We start from the raw sequence: 19,908 nt of genomic DNA on the forward strand, positions 1-19,908 counted from the left end.
GCATTCCCAGGGTACCTGTTTTAGTCAAAGGGATTGAGAAGAGTTGCTGAAGAAGCTTGTTTTCTGACGTTCTCAGGACTACAACAATATCGACAGGAAGAGTATCTCTGTTTTTCTCAAGAACCCCAGAAGCATCATATAATACCTGCAATATAAATAGCAAATAGCAAGTTAGCCAAATGTTCATCACTGGTGACACTGGCAAGTTGTCTGGTCAGTCGCTAATTGACCTCTACATAGAATTTATCTTGATATAGCCATGCTTTTAAATCCAGAGCAGCAGATAAGGGGAAAAAATTATAATTTTGGCAGATCAGTTTATCTTAACTTCTTGTCCAGTTGCTCTTTGACAAATAGAGTCCTATCAAAGATGTCACAAAAGAAGAATTATTAAAATATATTAGACACTCATTATGTACAAAGCATCTATCCTATGAGGTAAACAATATTATCTTCATTTTACTGGTGGGCAAACAGGGTCTTAAAAAGAGGCTAAATAACGTGCCACGGTCACACATTTCACAAGTGGTAGGCAGGCAACAAAACCCAGGCAGTTTGACTCCATGCTCATAACCACTGTACTCTCACTGCCTCCGAAGGTACTCACAAGATCTGAGTGATCACTCAAAGATGCTAAGCAGTTCTTGGGTCTCAGAACAGAGAGGATCTAGTTCAGAGAATCCCTTGTCTACCAAATAATCTTTGAATGGCAAATAAATTCAGCAAAAGACACAGAGCACAGAGAGAAAAAAGTCCTTTCCTCCCCTCCTAAAATCAAGAAAGGGGATAGGGGATAAAGAAGGAAGAAGAGAGGTGAGTAAGAGATAGGTATAAAAGGACAGAGAGACGGAAGAAGAGGTGAGAGGAACGGGACAAGAATATGATACAGAAGAGAAGAATGGGGAGGGGAAAAGGGTAGATTCTGGTATCCCAGACTTAGAGGAGGACATTAATATGCAGTCAGACATCAATGCTAAGATAAATGAAGTATTTAAAGACAAAAATTGAATTGCAATTTCTAAAAAAGATCCAAAATAGATGCCATAAAGTACTATGTGTAGAGAAAAACAATCCCTTTTCCTTGTATAAGAATTGCCTTTCAGCCAACATTTATTCAGGCAAAATTAGTTTCAATGTCATGATAAAAACATGAAAGATAATTTTGATACATCTTAAATCAACAAAATAATACAAAATGCCTTTTATTGAACTCCTACCCATTTTCTGGACCTAGGGCCTCAGCAGACCCCACAGGAACCAATTAGCCATAATTCAAATGGCTCCTTTGGGAGTAACATGAGCAACAAGTTTTTGGCTATAGGACTGGAGAATTTCCTGAATCAGTCACTAATCTGCTTCAGGAACTTGAAATTGAGACTGAGGCATAATGTATGAGAAGTGGAAATTTCAGTTAATGTTGTAAAAACTTAACATCTGGATAATGATGTGATTTTTTTCCTTTTCATCTGGACGTTTTTGGGGGCCTTAGACATATGATTAAAGTACTAAAAATTGAGCCCCACTGTGATATTAGCCCTCCTCCATTACCTACACATCTCTAAATGACTTTAGAATGTGAACATTCACCACTAAACACTGCAAAAAGCTGTAATATGTTAGCTCTCTGGAGAGCTGTCAGTTCTAGGCCAGACCTCAGGTGAGAAGCAGATGGCAACTCTGTGGGCCACCCCAGCGAGAAATTGCTTCTATGCCAGGGGCAACTTTCTGTGAGCAGCACCACTGAGAAAGTTTGAGAATTATTATTAGGTGTTCAAGTAGAATTAAAAGAAGAAAGAAATCTGCAAGCAATTTCATGAGCAGCACAGACAGGGTAATATGAACGCTTACCCTTTGTCAAATTCAGGTCTAATAACTGCCACACGTGTCTCACCTTTCCAGCATAGTGCTGAATGCCAAAGCACAGCTCCACTCCTTTGGGCCTCCAGAAGTACTTGCATCGTAGATTATCTTCAAATTTATCTGTGTGGATTTTCATATTGGAAAGTTACAATATGAATTGCTTGTTCTTTCATACAAAAACATGCTCCTCCATCCATGAGTGAATCAGAACAAGGGCTCTCAGACCAGTAGGATATTTTCATTGTATGTACAAAGGTGGAGAAAGATTGGTCATATGGTGGGATTTATGATTGGATCCTTGTTTAGTTGTTAAGTATTGTCTTGAGTCTCAGGCTGCGCTCTAAGATTGCATGTTATCCTGCTGTTTCTAAGAACTCCTAGCACAGACACTGATGATACCAGCAGCCTTGCCAATTAGCTTCAAAACCATGAGAATATCCTACATAAGGCAAATAACCCTAGTTTAAACTCATTTTGGCAACTTGTGACAATATAGATAAAAAGAAACCACTGAGGGTAACAATTTCAACTCCTAGAAGTGAATCTCTGCCACAAGTCAGTTTTCCATCTGGGGAAAAGGCTTGAAACTTTCTGTTCCTCTCTCAACAAACAATTTTTACTATTGCTGTTATTATGGTTAAGAGGCTACTATGTGTGAGGAACTATGCTAAACACTAAAGGGATGCAAGATTTGGGGCTTCACTGTCCCCCAACATCTCACAATCTAAGTGAGAAACAAAGCTCATGTAAAACTCTAAAGATGCAAGATGAAGAAGGAGAGTTCAAGAGGAACAGGGGTAAAAAAATACAGGGCCTTCGATGCCAGGAGGAGTGCCCTATCTTTATCCGTAGATAACAATAACCTAATGAGAAAGTGGCTTTAGAAAGACTAAACTAGCTGAGGTGTCCAGGGTAGAGGCGGAAAGTGGGAGCCTGGAAGCCAGGAGGCTAGAAGGGCCTCTGCACTAACTCAGACTAGGGATGGATGAGGGTCCAGGCAAAGATATGAGGTGAGCACACGAAAAGGAGGGAAAGCAAATACTGGTTATGGGAAATAAAGGAAAGGAAGGTGTAAAAATGATATCAACATAGGGTAACAGTATTTGTTTTGGCAGGAATTAGACAATGAGGAGGCTTTAAGGATGGTGATAGGTTTGCTTCAATATGCAAATTCTACCAGCACACTTCAATTCCATTAAAAACAGGGTCTATACTCTTACAACCCACCAGGTAGCCAAACTATATAGGGTAAATTCATTAAAGTATACTCATTTGATGACATGAGTCAAGTTCTGTTCTAAGTGCATACGCCTTTCTTCCAAAAGGTACTTACCAACCAGGGTCTGGTCAGTTGCTTGGGGAAACCGACTCTCCTCATCCAAAAGCGCAAGCAGTCCCAGGGGTTTCTGGAGGAACATGTCCAAGAGCGGGCGATTGTCCTCATACTCCACCAGTACAGCATCAATGCCCTCATTCTGATATTCCATCTGGAGGGAAATGGACTGTGAATCTCTCCTGGCACCAAAACCGGGCTTGGTACCACCCAGATACTTGGGCATGGACTTTCTAGGTGTGGCAACATTGAATGTATATGTGGAAAATAGTGTGTTTTATGTGTGTGGTAAAGGACTCTTCTGCATATAACACTGTTGAAGCTGTGTGTTTTAATCTGACTTACAGGTGGCCCATGGCAGGCAGCTAAAGCTGCCAAAAGCTGTCTCTCAAACACAGATTTAGTAACCCCTAATTCAGAAACTAACGCAGAAAGGAAATAAAGCTGAAAAAAGATTTAGTTTGGTGAATATGGTTTAAACCAGGAAGAAAACAGACTTCTCTTCTTCAGGGATTCTGTAAGGGAGTCACCTATGCCTGGAAAACTAGAAAAATCCCAGATTTCCCAAGGAAAAATAAATGAAAGGACCCTGAACTGAAACAAGGTCAAGTTTTGTGCGAGGTGGGTGGGGAGAGGAGTGCTATTCAGATTTATCCAGCTCCACTGATACAACCAATGCTGGTATTTTTACTCAAATAAGTTTGTGTTTATCTAATCACAGTATAGTTTGTGTGTCCTCACTCCTGAATTAAAACAATTGTCCCTGCATCCAAGAGGCTTGGTAAGAATGTTTTGTTATTGTAACTATTTCATATAGAAGAGAATCTTGGGGGTTAAGTAAGGGTTTGGGTGGGCAGTCTCTGCTACACAGGCTGTTGCTGCAGGAAAAGGGCCCCCATCCTTGGGTCCACTAGTTTTATTTACCACTAAGCTCATCAGGGAAAGACTTCTGTTTCTAGAAAGCCAAGAACATATCTTACTCCTCCCTGGAAACACCCCTCCGGTTCCTGTGGGATTTGGTACATAGAAGATGGGGAATAGAGATGGCTAGCTTAGGAGTTAAGAACCTATGTCCTGAATTCAAGATCATCCTGTGTCATTCTGGACACAATCATAGATATTTTCAGCTAAATAAAATAGAAGAGAATGCAGCATTTGGGGAAATATGCATGAAAGAGTTTTGAAGCAGGATTTAAATAATTGGCTTGTCATCAGCTCCATTCATGAGGAAATGTACCTTTCCACAGAAATCAAGACTTTTTTTAGACTACATTTAGATTGCTTATTTATTTAGACACCTATTTTTTCTCATCCTATTTTTTCTCTAGAATCTTTCAGCTGTTAGCCTAACAGGGTTTCTGCTTCAAATTGGGGGCAGCTTGGAGACACCTTCCCCCCAGCAGGTTTAGTTACTTCAGAGTTCACTATTACCTGCTCAAGAGCAAACACCCGCTGATTGAAGTAGTACTGGATTTGCTCATTGGCGATGTTTATGCAGAGCTGCTCAAATGAATTTCTCTGAAAATTCTCGAATCCAAAAATATCCAAGATACCTACATTCATTCTGTCATCTGCACGACTGCATGAAAGAGAAGAATAAAGCTCTTTAGGGGAGGAAATAACCATCTCAAGATGATGAGAATATATGTGCCTGAGTGTTCATCAACACATCTACCCACCCACATGTGGGAAGCAGCATCTTGCCACCCCTAAGGGAAGAAACAGTTTGTGTCTTAAACAATTTATTCTTTCCATCTTTCAACAGTATTTCCAACTACTTTTTTTTTTTACCTATAGAATCCTTTAAAATCTTACTCAGAAGCTCCATATACAAAACAGATTAAAGAGGAGCCACTCTGTTTGAAGGGGCTGCAGCTGCTGCTTATTTATTCTCCCACCTATTTACCCACAAAGCTTAATTGGAGCAGTGCTCTTCCCAATTTGACGTTGTCAATTCTTCTACAATGTAGGAAACCACTAATGCTTAGGAAAGAAAAAGTAGTATAATAGAAGTAATAGTAATAATAACGTAAGATACTGTGCTTTAAAACTTTTCATGAAAAGTCTCATTTGATTCTAAAAACAACACTATGAGGAGAGTATTATTATCCTCATTTTACAGATGAGAAAACCGTGACTTAGAACATGCAGCTGATTAAGCTGTAAAGATTGAGTGTGGACCTAGTTTGTACAGCTCCCCGCCAAGCCTGTTCTCTTAAACTCTACACTTAATGGCTCCATCAATCATTCACCTCTCAGGTATAAACACTTCAGCTCTCCTGGATCTCACTGTGTCTTTTAAAGGAGAAGGCTTCAGAGCTTTGCTAAAGAAAACCCCCAGAGAGGACCAAACACTTCCACTTGCAAAATCTAAGCGACACTGCCGCGACACTGGGGGCAGTGACAGCTCTCTCCAGGCCTCTGCTCCCCGGGGAACTTGCCATATGTTTTTGTCTGGCTGCAGCAGCGTATCAATGCGATTCACAATCCAGCTGAAGAGCCTCCCATACAGGGCTTTTGACATGGCGTCTCGGACATCCGCAGCCCTGTCAACAGTGTTGGCACGGACGATGGTCTCACCCCGGGTGACCACACAGTGGGAAGTGAGGGCCTCCTGGAGCTCTTCAGGGCTAATACAGAGAACGGAGGCAGCTGGAACAAGGAATAAGGATGACACTAGGAAATGTGGGCAGACCTTCATTCATTCATTCTTCATTCAGTCTATTAGCATTTATTCAACATTCACTATGTGCCAGGCTCTATCCTAGGACTTCAGAGTCAAAGATAAAAATGCTATGTCCTTAACCCCAACAAACATCCAGACTGACACAGTTCTGAAAGCTCTTCACTGGCATCTGATGAAAAAAAAAAAAAAAAAAAAGGAGGGGGGAAATGGTTTTTTGTCAAATAAGTTGTAGGAATAGCTGCAGACTATCTTCTCCCCTTAGAGACTCACAAAATACATCAGTATATTAAAGGCTATAAAATGTGCTGTCATTTAACACAAAAAGATTTTATTTTACTTCAATCAGTTTTTGTTTTTTATAAGTGAGGATTTTCCTTCCTTGTGTCACCATAATTGCCTGTAGCAGAACTTTAAAAACAAATAGATGCCTGCTTTCTCTCCTGCAGATGCTGAGTAAGTGGATTCAGAGTGGGGCCCAACCTCTTGTATTTTATTCAAAGTTTGTAGATGACTTTCAAAAGCAGCCAAGGTTAAGACCCACTGCCCAAATTTACCTGCCATGGAATTCTTTCCTGCAGAACATCATTTGCAGCTAATAGAAGGAACACTGATGTTCCATAGGACATCCCTGGGGAAAATACTGACTAGTGGAAAACATCCAGAGTCGTAGAAGCACCAGCAAGACCTGCATTATATTTTACAGAGTCTTGAAAAACTATTAAAGTAGCATCAAATAATTACCATTTTCCAAAGCTTCAGCATTGGGCACCTCACTTTTATCTGTTTGATGTTGAGAGGAAATGGCTGCAAACTCAATGTTCCCAATATTCAAAATCCCAGCCAAAATTCTGTACACTGAGTACACCTCCTGAAAAGGACATCAAGAGCCATGTATGAAGGTCATTGCCAATCAAACCAATGAATCAATCCTGTGGTGGAAACTGCTAGTGGTCTACCTAAGTCCATTCTCTCCCTTTTCCTGGGCACAAAGTTAGACAAATTTCCCAACCTTCTTTGTAGTAAGAGTTGGCCATGTAACTAAATTTTAACAATGAAGCCAACAGAATGATGTGGGCCACTTCTGGGCCCAGGCCTTACAGGAATGAGAATGCCTCCTCCACGCTTTCTTTCTCATTGCTGTGTGAAATTCCCAGCAACCCAGCCTCAGCCATGCTGTTGACAAGGATGCTTTACACCAACAATCACATGGAATGGAGTTGTTCTGCAACCTGAATCCCTTACCTTGCAATGATTATGTAAAAGAGAACTGATGTTCTTTTCTCTTTAAGCCACTTTTAGACTTTTACCCTAACCAATACCAGCTTCTAAATTCACTCTTTTGTCTAAAGCAAGAGATCTCTTTTGACTTTAACCTCTTTTGAATATAGTTTTTATGGAATCGTTGGGAGGGCATTCATTGATGGCTTACTAGAACATTTTGAAGTTAAAGGATGGAGTACATAGTTATGAAGTCAGGAAATATTTTGAAAGACTCACTAGAAATTATCTGTGAAATTATATTGTTATATGACAAAAATATATACAGATGACTCTTGAACAACATGAGTTTGAACTGCACAGATCCACTTATACAACCAAATGGAGATCAAACATACAGCATTCACGGGATACAAAACCTGCATATATGGAGGGCTGACTTTTCATATATGTGGGTTCCACAGGGCCAACTGTGCACTTGAGTATGCTCAGATTTTGGTATATAGGGGGAATGGGGTATCCTGGAACCAATCCCTCATGTAGACCAAAGGACTGTATTTGGTCTTTGTCCTCAGTTTCTGGCATAACAGCTTCTAAAATCCTTATAATTGAGTGATAGGGGTGTTAGGAGTCTTTCGTTATTTGCAACAAGCCCCTTTCAGCCATCCCTGAGTTTATGCTGATCAGGTGACTCTTGATGGGACTCTAGATAGCTCCAGGATGGAGAGCTGGTTGCCAGAGGAACCAATCATGTGATTAGAGGGTTAGAACTTTCAGGTCCCCCTTTCCCCAACCTCTGGGGAGGAAAGAAGGGCAGAAATTAAGATAATGACCAATGGCCAAGGATTAATCAATCATGAGTATGTAATGAAACCTCCCTAAAAATCCCTAAACAGTGGGATTCAGAGAGCTTCCAGGTTGGTGGACATATTGAAGGTGCTGGGAGAGTGGTGTGCTCACAGGGCACGGAAGCTCTGCACTCTTTCCCACATACCTTGCCTTATGCATTTTTTCATTTGGCTATTCCTGAGTTGTATCCTTTATAATAAACCAGTAATAATAAGTAAAGTGTTTTCCTGAGTTCTGTGAGCCATTTTAGCAAACCCGAAGAAGGGGTTGTAGGAACTCCCAATTTATTAGCCAGTCAGTCAGAAGTACGGGAGGTGTGGGGCTTGTGATTGGTGTCTGAAGTCTGGGCAGTCTTGCGGGACTGAGCCTTTAACTTCTGGGATCTGATGCGAAATCCAGGTAAGTAGTGTTAGAATTGAATTGAACAGTAGGACACCCAGCTGGTGTTTGTTGGTGTATAAAAGAAAACCCCACTTATTTGGTGTCAGAAATATGAATTTAAAAAGTTGAGATTATCTAATTCATATTTTTGTATTGAAAGTTGAATACCATTAATGGTAAAAAAAAAAGCATATTTATTTATTTAAAAATTACATTTTCTGTATGTGAAACAATAAAATACATAGCCATGAAATTTGTGCATGTTATGCTTATAGATAGATAAAAAAATACTTATACATAAAACACTCAGGCAGATAATTTGAGTTAGTACTATACGTAGCAGGAAACTAATAGGAACTGTCATTAGACCACTGATAAAATATTGCCCCCCAAATTGAGCCTTCCTGTAAACATTAGTAAAGTCAAAAAAAAAAAAAGAAAAAGGAACACAGACTGTAATAGTGACATCTGCTGGATACCTGATAATGCTACAGAGACAAATGATTTTTAAACCAGGCTTCTACTAGAGATAAATGTTTTTCTTTCAGCTTCTAAATCAAAGGCAAGATGTCATGTTTTTACTTCAAGAATCACTGTTTAACCACACAGCTTAAGAGTGGCTAAGGAAAACACCTATTAAATGGGTTTTCTGGGACTTCCTTGGATTTAACATGACAGCACCAAATTACCTTGATCAATACAGTGTGAGTTTTGCTGAATACATACAGTGACTTCCCATGGAGGCAGGTCCCAGAGGGTAAAACAGACACTCTTTTGCAATTAGTTCTACATCTTCTATTTCTATATCCAGTTATCTCAAGAGGTTATGTAAAACTCTCAGTACTCTTAGAAAACAAATGTATTTCCTCTAATTAACACACACACACACACACACACACACACACACATACACCACGTATTACAGTACGAGCCACAGAACCTCCCAACATAAGGCCTTCAGGCATTTCACCCCTGGGATGATCATCACCAAAGAAAATGACTATCAAAGACCACATCCTTGAGACCAGCATCTCACCCTGTTGCTTCTCTGGCAATGTCCTCTTCAGCATAATGCCTAGACAGTCATTTAAAGTAGAAAACTACCTATGACCTTGAGCAAAAACTTTTATGTTCAAATACCATGTGAATCACTGAAGTTAATGGTAGATTGGGTCTCCGTCCTTGGTTTAGTAAAGGGAATTACAGAGGGGTATCCAATGTTCAATATATTAAGGAGTTACTAGCCTTAGGGTGCTCCTTATGCTATATTTCTGGACTATTCCACCTCCTTGACTCCTTTACTCCTAACCTTGGGTTAATTAGTTTTTCGTTTCTGACCTAGGAACTTATATCCACCTCTGTGCTCAGGTCAAAACATCACCTATATATAGTCATGGTAGAATTCAATCAGTTGTATGTCCATCTGTGGGATTACTCATCCCTTCCCTGAAACTTCTTGATCATATCTCTCTCCTTTTCTCCCCACAGACAGCCTGGGAAGGCTTTTTTGCCTTCTTTGCCTTGCCCATTTTCTCTTGCCTCATCTGCTATGCAGCCTTCCCTGACATCTCTGCCTTTCCTACAGAATCTTGCTATGCAGCTACCTCTTTTTCTTTCTACGAATTTCCAACTTTCTGTGATAAAATGGGATACCCTCACTCAAGAAGACTAACAAGTCCTCCAACTGGGTTTCTCAATCTATCATTGATGAGTATGAATTCAGTTTCCCTCAACCAGCAAAAGTGGAGAAGAGAAAGCATTTCTCCATCAAAGCCCCATTGTAGGATATATGGTCTTAGCTACATCTCTTTTTCTCAGAAGACATTTCCTTCACTGACACAGGTAGTCCCTAAATAGAGTTGAGGTTAAGTTGCAAGTTGAAAAGAACCTTGGTTTTCTTTGCTAGGCTGGTGCTGATTTCAGGAAATCACCCTTGCCTGGCTGACCAGCATGGCAGATCACTGTTTCTCTGGTGTCTCCCTAGGAATTTACTTTCCCTCCCAGTCTCTCTTTACTGTCTTTTTTTTTTTTTTTTTTGTAAGTCTCTTTAGTTTTTCACCAGTTCTGCCATAAGCATTGTAATAGAATAAGCTGAAGGGCCTTCTCCCTATGGGCTATATTCCAATGCCTTTACTCAGTCTCCTTTGCAGAAGCTCACAACATTTGGCTTCTTAAAACTCAGAGGTATCATATTATCTGTCATCAAGACATTGGAAATCCTCAAGACTCCCAAGTTATACTTTAACACATAACCCTTCAATCTCTCTCCAGCAGTACTCTCTCAATTCATAATCTATTTTGAAGAGAGGGAAGAAATTTTGCCTTGGTCTTAAAGGCTTCTCCCTAACCTCTGCATCCAGAGATCTGCAATATATGTTCAATCTTGACCATCATATAGATCATCTGTCCAAAAAGTTTTCAACTAACATCAAATATAAACACATCTAAAACTCAATTTATCTAACATGTTATGATAATTCCTACCAGCAAGACAAGTATGAACAAAAATAGTATGGTTTGGCTTCTGAAATAACAGTTGAAAACTACAATCTTCACAATAGGATTTCAGGTATAATCCCCCAAACCTCTGTGCAAGGAGCCATCATCATTAGTGGAAAACTCCTCCACCAGGGAAGTTTCTTTACAATAAACTCAGGGTCAAATGTTCTTCCAGATACTTTTGGCTGGTGTCCCAGAATTAAAATTCATGCTCCTGAGTCCACACTAAGGTTTGCTACTCATAATTTTGCTGTAAGGGTTTGGGAAAAACAGAAGGAATTCCTGCAGGGAACTAGTGACATTATAAGAAAAGACAAGAACCATAATTTTAACAAATTGACCAGTTCATTTAAGCTCTATCTAGAGATGTCTGCCAGAAAAACCTAAGAGGAAGTTCTGTTACATCAGCCATTTGGCCTCTGCTGCCTGACTGCATTCAAAGAATCTTTCTGAATTTATTCACAGTACTTTGATTTTATAAACATAAAGTAAGCTGAACAACATAAAGTAAGCAAAACAGGTTGTCTGTAGAGATAGAACCACAGAATTCAGGGTCAGAGAAACAAGATCCAGCCTCTTCCCTTCATTTCCAAGGTTGCTAACTGACATAAATTGCTTTACTTTCAGTATGAATTATAATAATATGGGATATGGTGAAGACAGAAAGATACACACACACACCCCTACCATTACATTCTGGTTATTCAGAACAGTCCAGCCCATGCACAAATTAAGAATGCTCACCATTGTTATTTTTCTTTCTTTTCATATTCATTCATACAATCATTCATTCATTTCTATTGTACCTTTTTCCCACAGAGGTTAGCCATGGCGTACTTCAAGGACATATGCTGAACATACTTAATTTCTTGTTTTTAATGTTGCTTTTAATGTTGTTATCATAAAATAGATTTTAACAGTTTTTAATGTTGTTTATCCTAAAACAGCATCTGTTTTATTATTATTAGCAGTACATTTCTATTATTAGAACAGCACCATTATATACTTTCTTTTAGAGCTAGGACCAATCTCTTCATAGTATTCTGTAACCATCTCTGTATTCACCAAAAGCAAAATATTAACCCTATTAATAATTACTATTAACCCTGACTTCTCTATGGTTCCTGTACCCTTTTAAGGAAGTATGCCTCCAAACACTCTGGCATGACCCAGGTGATTTTAAATTGCTCTATTGCCATCTCTACCATGCTTTGACTCTTCTTTGATAAAAAGCAGGTCTATAAGTTAATAAGCATAAAGGTCCTTTAACAATGCTGGAACCTGTTTAATTGCTCTCCTCTAAGGAGCCAAGGGAAATATATTTTTATTTTTATCTGACCTTTGGGATTTTCCACTGTCTGTCAGCTTAAAGTCTGTGGGAGGCTGACAGAGAAAATTAACAGCTGGCTAGGGGGAAAAAAAAGGTGTTATTATGACTGAAATCAACCATGCAGGGGAGGGAAGGGCTAGCCAAACTCATTGGATTACAGAAGCAATCCTTTATCTGGAGTGGCTGTCCCAGGGTAACTGGAGTGTCTTGTAATCTAATCCCTTAAGATTTAACACTCTCACCTACCTCCTAATCATTCACCCCCTTTGTTGGAAAAGCAAAAGAATCTATATATTTTGCAAAATTGATGGCATGAAGCCCAGAAACTATGACATAATGTATCACAGAATAATATTTGAGCCAAGGGGTATAAATATTGTCTGTCACCCCTAGCATATATTTAATAGAGACAGCCTGTATCTAGGATGATAAGAGTAGTACAGTACTTAGAGCTACAGTTAATAATGTGCAACTGTGTACCATGGAGAAGGAAGCAACGGCAAGAAAGTTGAAAGGGTTATAATTAATTTGTCTTGGTGTCCAAGAAGCTATCTGCATAAATATATTTCTGTGGCTTGGGTGTAACCTACATATTTCTGTACTCCTATTCACAATTCACTTTAATGGTTGGAACAACCCTCAACTCAGGAAAAAGCAGTGTTGCTTTGGTATTTGTTATTACCGGCATAGTAAATTGAAGACAATGATAACAATTCATTGGCACATGGTCCTCACAACAGTACTTCACCTATTTTGATGTTCCCCTGAACATCTTGCTAAAATGTATATTCTGATTCAGTCATTCTTACATGGACCTAAGAGTCTACATTTCTAACAAGCTCTCAGATGATGACGATGTTTCTGGTCTTTGGACCACACCTGGAGTAGCAAGACCACCATGGTATCTGAAAAGCAAGTATCCTACCCCAAGTTAGAACATCTACATCTTCACTCACATTCATCTAAGAATATTAACGCTTGAGTTTCTTTTTCTCTTGATGATCACTTACCTTGTCAGTGAACCCTATAATTCTGAAGCAATGTTGAATAGCTTCAAATTGTCTTCTGTAAGACTCCTTGGAAGTTATGTCATGCATTACCCTTCCAGTTTCATCAGCTATGTACCTAAATAAAGTGAAGCATGAACAAGCAGAATGAGCACTGACTTGGAAAATGGCACCTCAAATGCCAGGGCAGGTGCCACTTGAGCCTCTTCTTTGCAAGGGCATTTCCTTTATAGTCTAATACTGCCTCTGAATATGGTATGGAGGGCTGAGTAAAATGGCTACAGTTGAGTTTTTTAACTTTCTAGAATACGCAAATGGTGAGATGCAGTCCCTGCCACCTTGTTCTGACTATTTCACTTAAATATACTGTGAGTTTCCAGTTAGGAAAATAGCACCATTTACTTCCAAGTTTGTCAATTGCTAATCATATATTTATTAAACATGAACAATCAAAACCCCTGACACTTACCTAGGAGGCTTCTCTTCAGGAAGCCTAAACTCAGAAAGTTTCTTTTGGTGATAAAGACCAGCATAAATATAGTAAAATATGTGAAAATTTTTCTCTCCCCTGAAAAAAAAGGAACTTTATTAATAACCTATTCTGTGCTTCCCCATCCCAAGTAATTTACACCATTTTCTTTCTGTGCAAAATATTATACCATAGCAAGTTCACATTTTCAGGCAATTAAATAAGCTACCTCCTAATTACAGAATAGTAATAGTAACGGGATTACTATGGTAATTGTCACAATGCTGCATTATTAAGCACACTTAACTTTACTATAAGCAGAAAGAGGTTTTAGAGAATAGGACATTTACAGGAAACAGCTCAGGTTACACATGTTGACATCTTTCCATTTCAGCCAAAACATCTACGCATCTGTGCCACATGCCTTCTGTTTGTAGCCCCTGTTGTTTCAGAGACAGTGAGGTCCAGCATAGAAAGATCAGCCAAATCCCCTACTTTATTGGAGCCCCAGACAGGAAGTAGCTAGTCAGTCATACAGCAGATTAGGGAGCAGCAATGGTCCCAAAACTGAGGTCTCCACTCTTCCAAATTGGTCTTCTTTCAAATACCATTCAAAATGTCATTCATGAGTCCCCCTGGTCTCCTGCCATCTACCTCTTTTAAGCCACTCTGGCCAGAGTCCTTTTAGATAGGTGCTACTCTAAGCATGGTCTGTGGACAGACATCAGCTTATAACAATAGAAGGAACCAGAAAATACATGCCCAGACATTTTATAGAAAGTGGTATTGTGATGACATCTAAGAGCATGATAATTTTTCTGATGAATAATTTTCATTGTATTTTAGAAAGGTTCACAATGGATTGGGGATTAAAAAAACAAACAAACAAACAAAAAAAACTGGTCCTTCAGCACAGAGAGTTTGAAAAGCACTGCTCCAGATCCTTTTCTTTCCTCTGGAGGAGGACAGTCTCTTCCACTGATACCCTTGAATTTTGGCAAATCTCTCCTTGGGCAATCTAGCTCTGCGGAAAGGAATCTTGTCTCCCTTCTCCCCCTCGTCCCCATCTGTGACATGGCCTCCATCTTCAGCCTCTGCTGGGCATCTTCGTCTTCCTTTGGTTGTTTATTTTGTCAAAGCTCTTCTGGTGCATTTTAATCCCTGCCCTGCATTCTAGATGCCTTTACTTGCCATTTCTCATTCAGTTGTTCACTTAACTAATAAATTTATTTGTATTTTTTTATTCATCTTTATTTTTTAAAATAAATTTTATTGGGTATATTTGAGGAATACCACATGATGTTATGGGATACATATAGATAGTAAAAAGCTGACTATTCAACTAATAAATGTCTTGAGTGCCAGTCATGGCAGGCACTAAGCCAGGGGCTAGGGATACAGGACTAAGAGGTTTCATGTCCTCTTGGAGCATCCCTTCTAGGGATGCATTTAGTTGAAACAACAAGATTTGTTGAATTTGAAAGAAATAAGCAAGGGGCTGAGATAAAGAATCATGTTGGGGAATAAGGGTAGGTTACTTGTGTCAAGTCAGGGGAAGGACTCTCTAAAAATATAACACTTAAGTGAAACCCTGAAGCATGAGAATGAGCTGGAAGGAGGTACAAGGAGAAGGAAGAAAAGCATTCCACACAGAGGGAGCAGCACAGACAAAAAGGCTCTGAGCACAATACCCACGTATGGTAGGTGGACCAAACAATGCTAGTGAGAAGGGGGTGGACAGGCAGGCAGGGCCAGCCCACACAAGGCCTTTTTAGGCTATAATTAGGATTTTTTTGATTAAGCAATTGGAATTCTTTGAAGTTTTAAACTGGAGCCGGGTTGCACTATAAGTGTGTGACATGAATAGACTTGTGTTAGAAAATGTACTCTCCAGGTGCAGGATGGAAGACTAGATTATAAGAAGTCAAGATGTATACACAGAGACCAATTAGGAGGTCTAGCTGAGAAAGTATAGCAGCTTGAGGATGGTGAAGGAGAGGGACTTGGAGTCTGGCTCCCAGGTTTCTAACTTGAGCATCTAGTGATGCTAGCACCATTTACTGAGACAGGAACCAGTATGCCTGGGATGAGTATCACTGGTTCTTGAACCTTCATTAAATGTGCAGGCTTTGGCTGACTCGTCTTGGTCTGACCTTCCTATAGTTTTTCTGCAGATACTTCTACTTTTCAATTCTTCCATGCTTTTCCTGCCAACATCCATCCCTAGGATAAATTCAATTTGATTTTCATCCCTTTATCTATCAGGATTGGCTTGGCTTGGTCTTGTTGCAGTAACAAATGTCCCAGGATCTTAGTGGCTTAACTCAACAAAGTCTTACTTCTTGCTCAGAGTACATGTCCTGGGGGCTCAGCAGTGGGGCTGTGCTCACTGTAGTCACGGATGGGACAGCCACCACCTTACACTTTGCCAGACTCTGGAGTTGTCATTACCTGCCCATTTGCCAGCACTGGTCACATGACCACACCCAGCCCTAAGGGGGAATCTATAGTGTGCCCAGAAGTGGGCTGACCCACAAAGGTCAGATGAACAGGACTTGCACAGGCCCATATTCTCTTTATCTCATTTAATTCCCATAACAGTCTTGTGAGGTTGGCATCATTATGTCCATACTGCATATGAGAAAAGCAAAGTATGAGGATATTTATGTTAATTATCGACATATCACAAGTGACATAGCTGTGAGTGGAATCGACCTCACATCTTTGTAAAAGATCATTTTACATTTTAACACAGAACACTATTCTTTTCATTCTGTCAGAGGTAGCTCCCTAAACTTTAAAATCATCCTAATTTGGGGAGAAAGAATTGGAGGACCTCATAAAAATTAATCAAGAAGCCACAGGGAAGCTTAAATGACTCTCACTCTACCTTTTTGTTTGTTTGTTTAATGTTCACACCAGTCCCTACTGTGTGAGGAAACTGCAAGGGCGTGACAGAGAGAGAGGTTTGAGTTCTCAACTTAGAACAAGTCCTGTGGATTCCACTTGCACAGTATCTCTCAGACTGCTCAACTTCTCTCCATCTCCACGGCTACCACCTTAGTGCAGGCCAACATTCTCTCTCATGTGGATTTGGCATCAACCTCCTAACAGTATCAACACAATTCCTCTTACATCTCCTCCAATCCATTTGCCCTCTGAAGCTAGTGTGATCATTTCAAAATGCAAGTTGGGTTCGGTGACCTCCCTGCTTGAAAACATTCAGCGACTTCCTGTTGCCCTTAGAAAAAGGTTCAAAATCCTCAGACTGGTTCCAAAGACCTACATCATCTGGCCTCAGTCTCATCTTTGCCACCCTCTCCCTCCCCACCCTATCCCCACCTTGTTGCCTAACTCCCAGTGATCCTCAGATGTCAGATTAAATGTCTCATACACAGGGAGCTCCTCTTTCTTCCTGGACTAGGTTACTTGCCCTTCCTTTCTCCTGTTTCATCTTTGTAGCACCTACGTTGCTTCCTGGTACTTATCACAATTGTTCCACATTTCAGTTTATTTGTTTAATGCCTACGATCCTCCCCCATTCCTCCCCCATACACCACACACTCCAAGCTCCATGAAAACAGAAATCTTTTTTATTTTGCTTACTCTTGCAACCTCAGCAGAAAGTACAGCACTGACATACAGCAGGCATTCAATAATGCACTGATATGTATGTATAGAACCACGCTCCTGAGGAACTCTGATGTCTGGCAATAATAGTAATTATTATTATAATGATAATAGGAAGAGTGGCTAATACTCCGATAGCATGTACCATATCTGGCATTCTTTCAGGTAATTTTATATAAATGAACTCATTAATTCTCACAACAAATCCACAAGGTCAGTACTAGCAGCATCTCCATTTCACAGATAAGGCACAGAGAAAGTTAGTGAAATGTCCAAGGTAAGTATCAGAGCCAGCATCTGAACCCACAGCAAAGTCCATGCTATTGATTACTATTACCATACTGCTTTCCTTAAAAATAGAATAATTGGGTTTTTTCTCTCTCTTTCTCTCAATCTAGGGAAATAATTAGCATGTGGAGTATTCTCAGCGCTTTTTTAAATAGACAAATTCAATTTTAAGGGCCCTAATGATTTTTAAAAGTGTCTGCAATACTGCTAAATTCTACCTGACACAGCCAACTCAGGAGAAACAGGCATACCTATCCCAAAAGCACACCCACCCTGCCCCTTCGTACTCTGCCCCTTAACACCATAACATTTTTTAGGTCAAAGACTACCACTGATCCTTTGCTTAAATAATTCCTTGCTCTTGGGGAAGTTGGGAAATGCTAAGGACAGGGGTGAAAAATTGAACCATTGAAATTCCCAAAGCTGCCCAGTTTATATTGCAGAGCAAAAACAGAGTGATAAAGTAGTTCACCTACACTGCCTGTTTTATAACTCTGGATTTTTCAAGAAGATATTCAGAGATTCTTGCTCCCATCACAACTCCAGTTGGTGTAAACATCATTTCCAGATATTTTCCAAAACGGCTCGAGTTGTCATTGATGGCAGTGCATGCATTCCCAAAGGCTTCCACCAGGGAGTTGACTTGTAGAATTTTCTCTCTCAAGGTCTGATTATTGGCCTGCGCCAAACAGAGAACAGTCAAGAGGAACCCCTGGAAACATTACTCCTGCAAAGTTGCCAGGCACCCCTCCCTTGCCCACCAAAATTCACATTGTTCTTTTACGAAGAGCTCCATTTGGGAGAAATTAGCATCAACCGCCAGCATCGTTTTCTCAGGTGAGCACCTCCCCAGGTGCATATGAACCAGATGAAGCTCAATAGAACAGCATTTTAAATTCAACAACACTTCATTTAAAATCCTTGACAGATGAAAATCCTTAGACAGAATTTTAAACAGATCCCCTAACTTTTCTCAGTCATCTATTATAATATTCAATAAACCTTATCTATAAGACAATTCCATAAATTCTTAGTCACCTACTACACTAATTCTGAGTATAAGTAACTACTAGACTACTTTTGAAGTCATTCCTTCAATGTCCATTTCACTAAGCTAAAAATTTTCATTTCCCTCAACTTTTGCTCAAAGATTTCTATTTTCCATCCCTTTAATCACTGGAGTGGCTCTCCCTGATCTTGTTCCTAGTGCTTAACCACTTTTACTATTTAATGGCTAAATGTTTCTATTACACTGAAAACATGAAAATTAATTGCCAATAAACTAGTAAATTCATGCTGGCATTATTCTCCTCCCTACGTGAAAGAAGGAGAGCATGCTGACATCGTAAGAGGCCTCACTACCAGGAGGCAAACATAACAATGATGGAATGTTTTTATGTAACCCCTAATAAAAAAAAACCCAGTACCTTCATCATTTGTAAAATATGCAGTTACTCTGTAGGAACTTGATACATAAAGCAGGTTAGTCAATACCTTTCCCAAGAAAGTCAAATGCTGAACAATCAGGTGGGCACTTTCTGTCTTCCCGGATCCACTTTCTCCACTGATGACAATGCACTGACACAGAAAATGGAGTGTCAAATGAAGCATTCACAGCACAGAAACAACTTGTGTGTTTAGCTATGGTTTTCATATAACATCTACTACAGCACACCTTAATTTTTCACTGAGAAATATATCTTAGGAATCTTCCCATTTCAGTACAGGGAGAGCTGCTTCAACCTTTTATATTGCTACTTGTTGTTCCATCATACAGATATATTATAATTTATTTAACCAGACCCATATTGATGGACACTTGAGGTTTTTTATTTTTTTATTACAAACAATATTGTAGTGAATAACCTTATATATAAGTCATATTTATATGCAGGTTTGCAGAATACATTCCTAGAAATGGTGATGCTGTATCAAAAGCTAATACTTTTGTAAATTTGATAGACACTACTAAATTGTTCCCCTAAGGACTATACCAATATAGGAGAGTGCCTGCTCTCCTACAGCCTCACCAATAGAGTATGGTGGACTTTTGCCAATCTGGTAGGTAAAAAATGGCATTTCAGTACCGTTTTAATCTGTATTTTTAAAATTATGAGTGAGGTTGAGCCTCTTTCCATATGCTTAAGAAGCTTTTCTTTTTTGTGACCCATCCATATCCTTTGTTTATTTTTTATTGTATTGTTGATCTTTTCATCATTCATTTGTAGGAACTTAGAAGGAAATTAGTGAGTATGGCATAATAAAATTATATATTAGGTCTTTGTCCCTGGTTCCTGGCATAAAGCTCCTAAAATCCTTGGAATTTCCTGAGTGATAGGAATGATAGGAGTATCTTTT

General features: G+C 39.5%; 1 protein-coding gene across 1 annotated transcript in view; it reads right to left on the minus strand.

Moving 5' to 3' along the window:
* The window catches only part of MYO3B (myosin IIIB), a 373,253-nt gene that overhangs the window by 193,066 nt on the left and 160,279 nt on the right, over nucleotides 1–19,908 (minus strand). The window contains exons 13-22 of the mRNA XM_045560289.1: nucleotides 19,045–19,128; nucleotides 18,027–18,229; nucleotides 13,633–13,731; nucleotides 13,167–13,281; nucleotides 6,621–6,747; nucleotides 5,635–5,845; nucleotides 4,625–4,772; nucleotides 3,194–3,347; nucleotides 1,892–1,980; nucleotides 16–145 (exon numbers count right to left, since the gene is read on the minus strand). Of these exons, the coding sequence (XP_045416245.1) occupies nucleotides 16–145; nucleotides 1,892–1,980; nucleotides 3,194–3,347; nucleotides 4,625–4,772; nucleotides 5,635–5,845; nucleotides 6,621–6,747; nucleotides 13,167–13,281; nucleotides 13,633–13,731; nucleotides 18,027–18,229; nucleotides 19,045–19,128 (1,360 nt within the window). The remainder of the gene's footprint in view (nucleotides 1–15; nucleotides 146–1,891; nucleotides 1,981–3,193; nucleotides 3,348–4,624; nucleotides 4,773–5,634; nucleotides 5,846–6,620; nucleotides 6,748–13,166; nucleotides 13,282–13,632; nucleotides 13,732–18,026; nucleotides 18,230–19,044; nucleotides 19,129–19,908) is intronic.

Source organism: Lemur catta, chromosome 8 (genome assembly GCF_020740605.2).
Source record: "Lemur catta isolate mLemCat1 chromosome 8, mLemCat1.pri, whole genome shotgun sequence".
NCBI lineage: Eukaryota > Metazoa > Chordata > Mammalia > Primates > Lemuridae > Lemur > Lemur catta.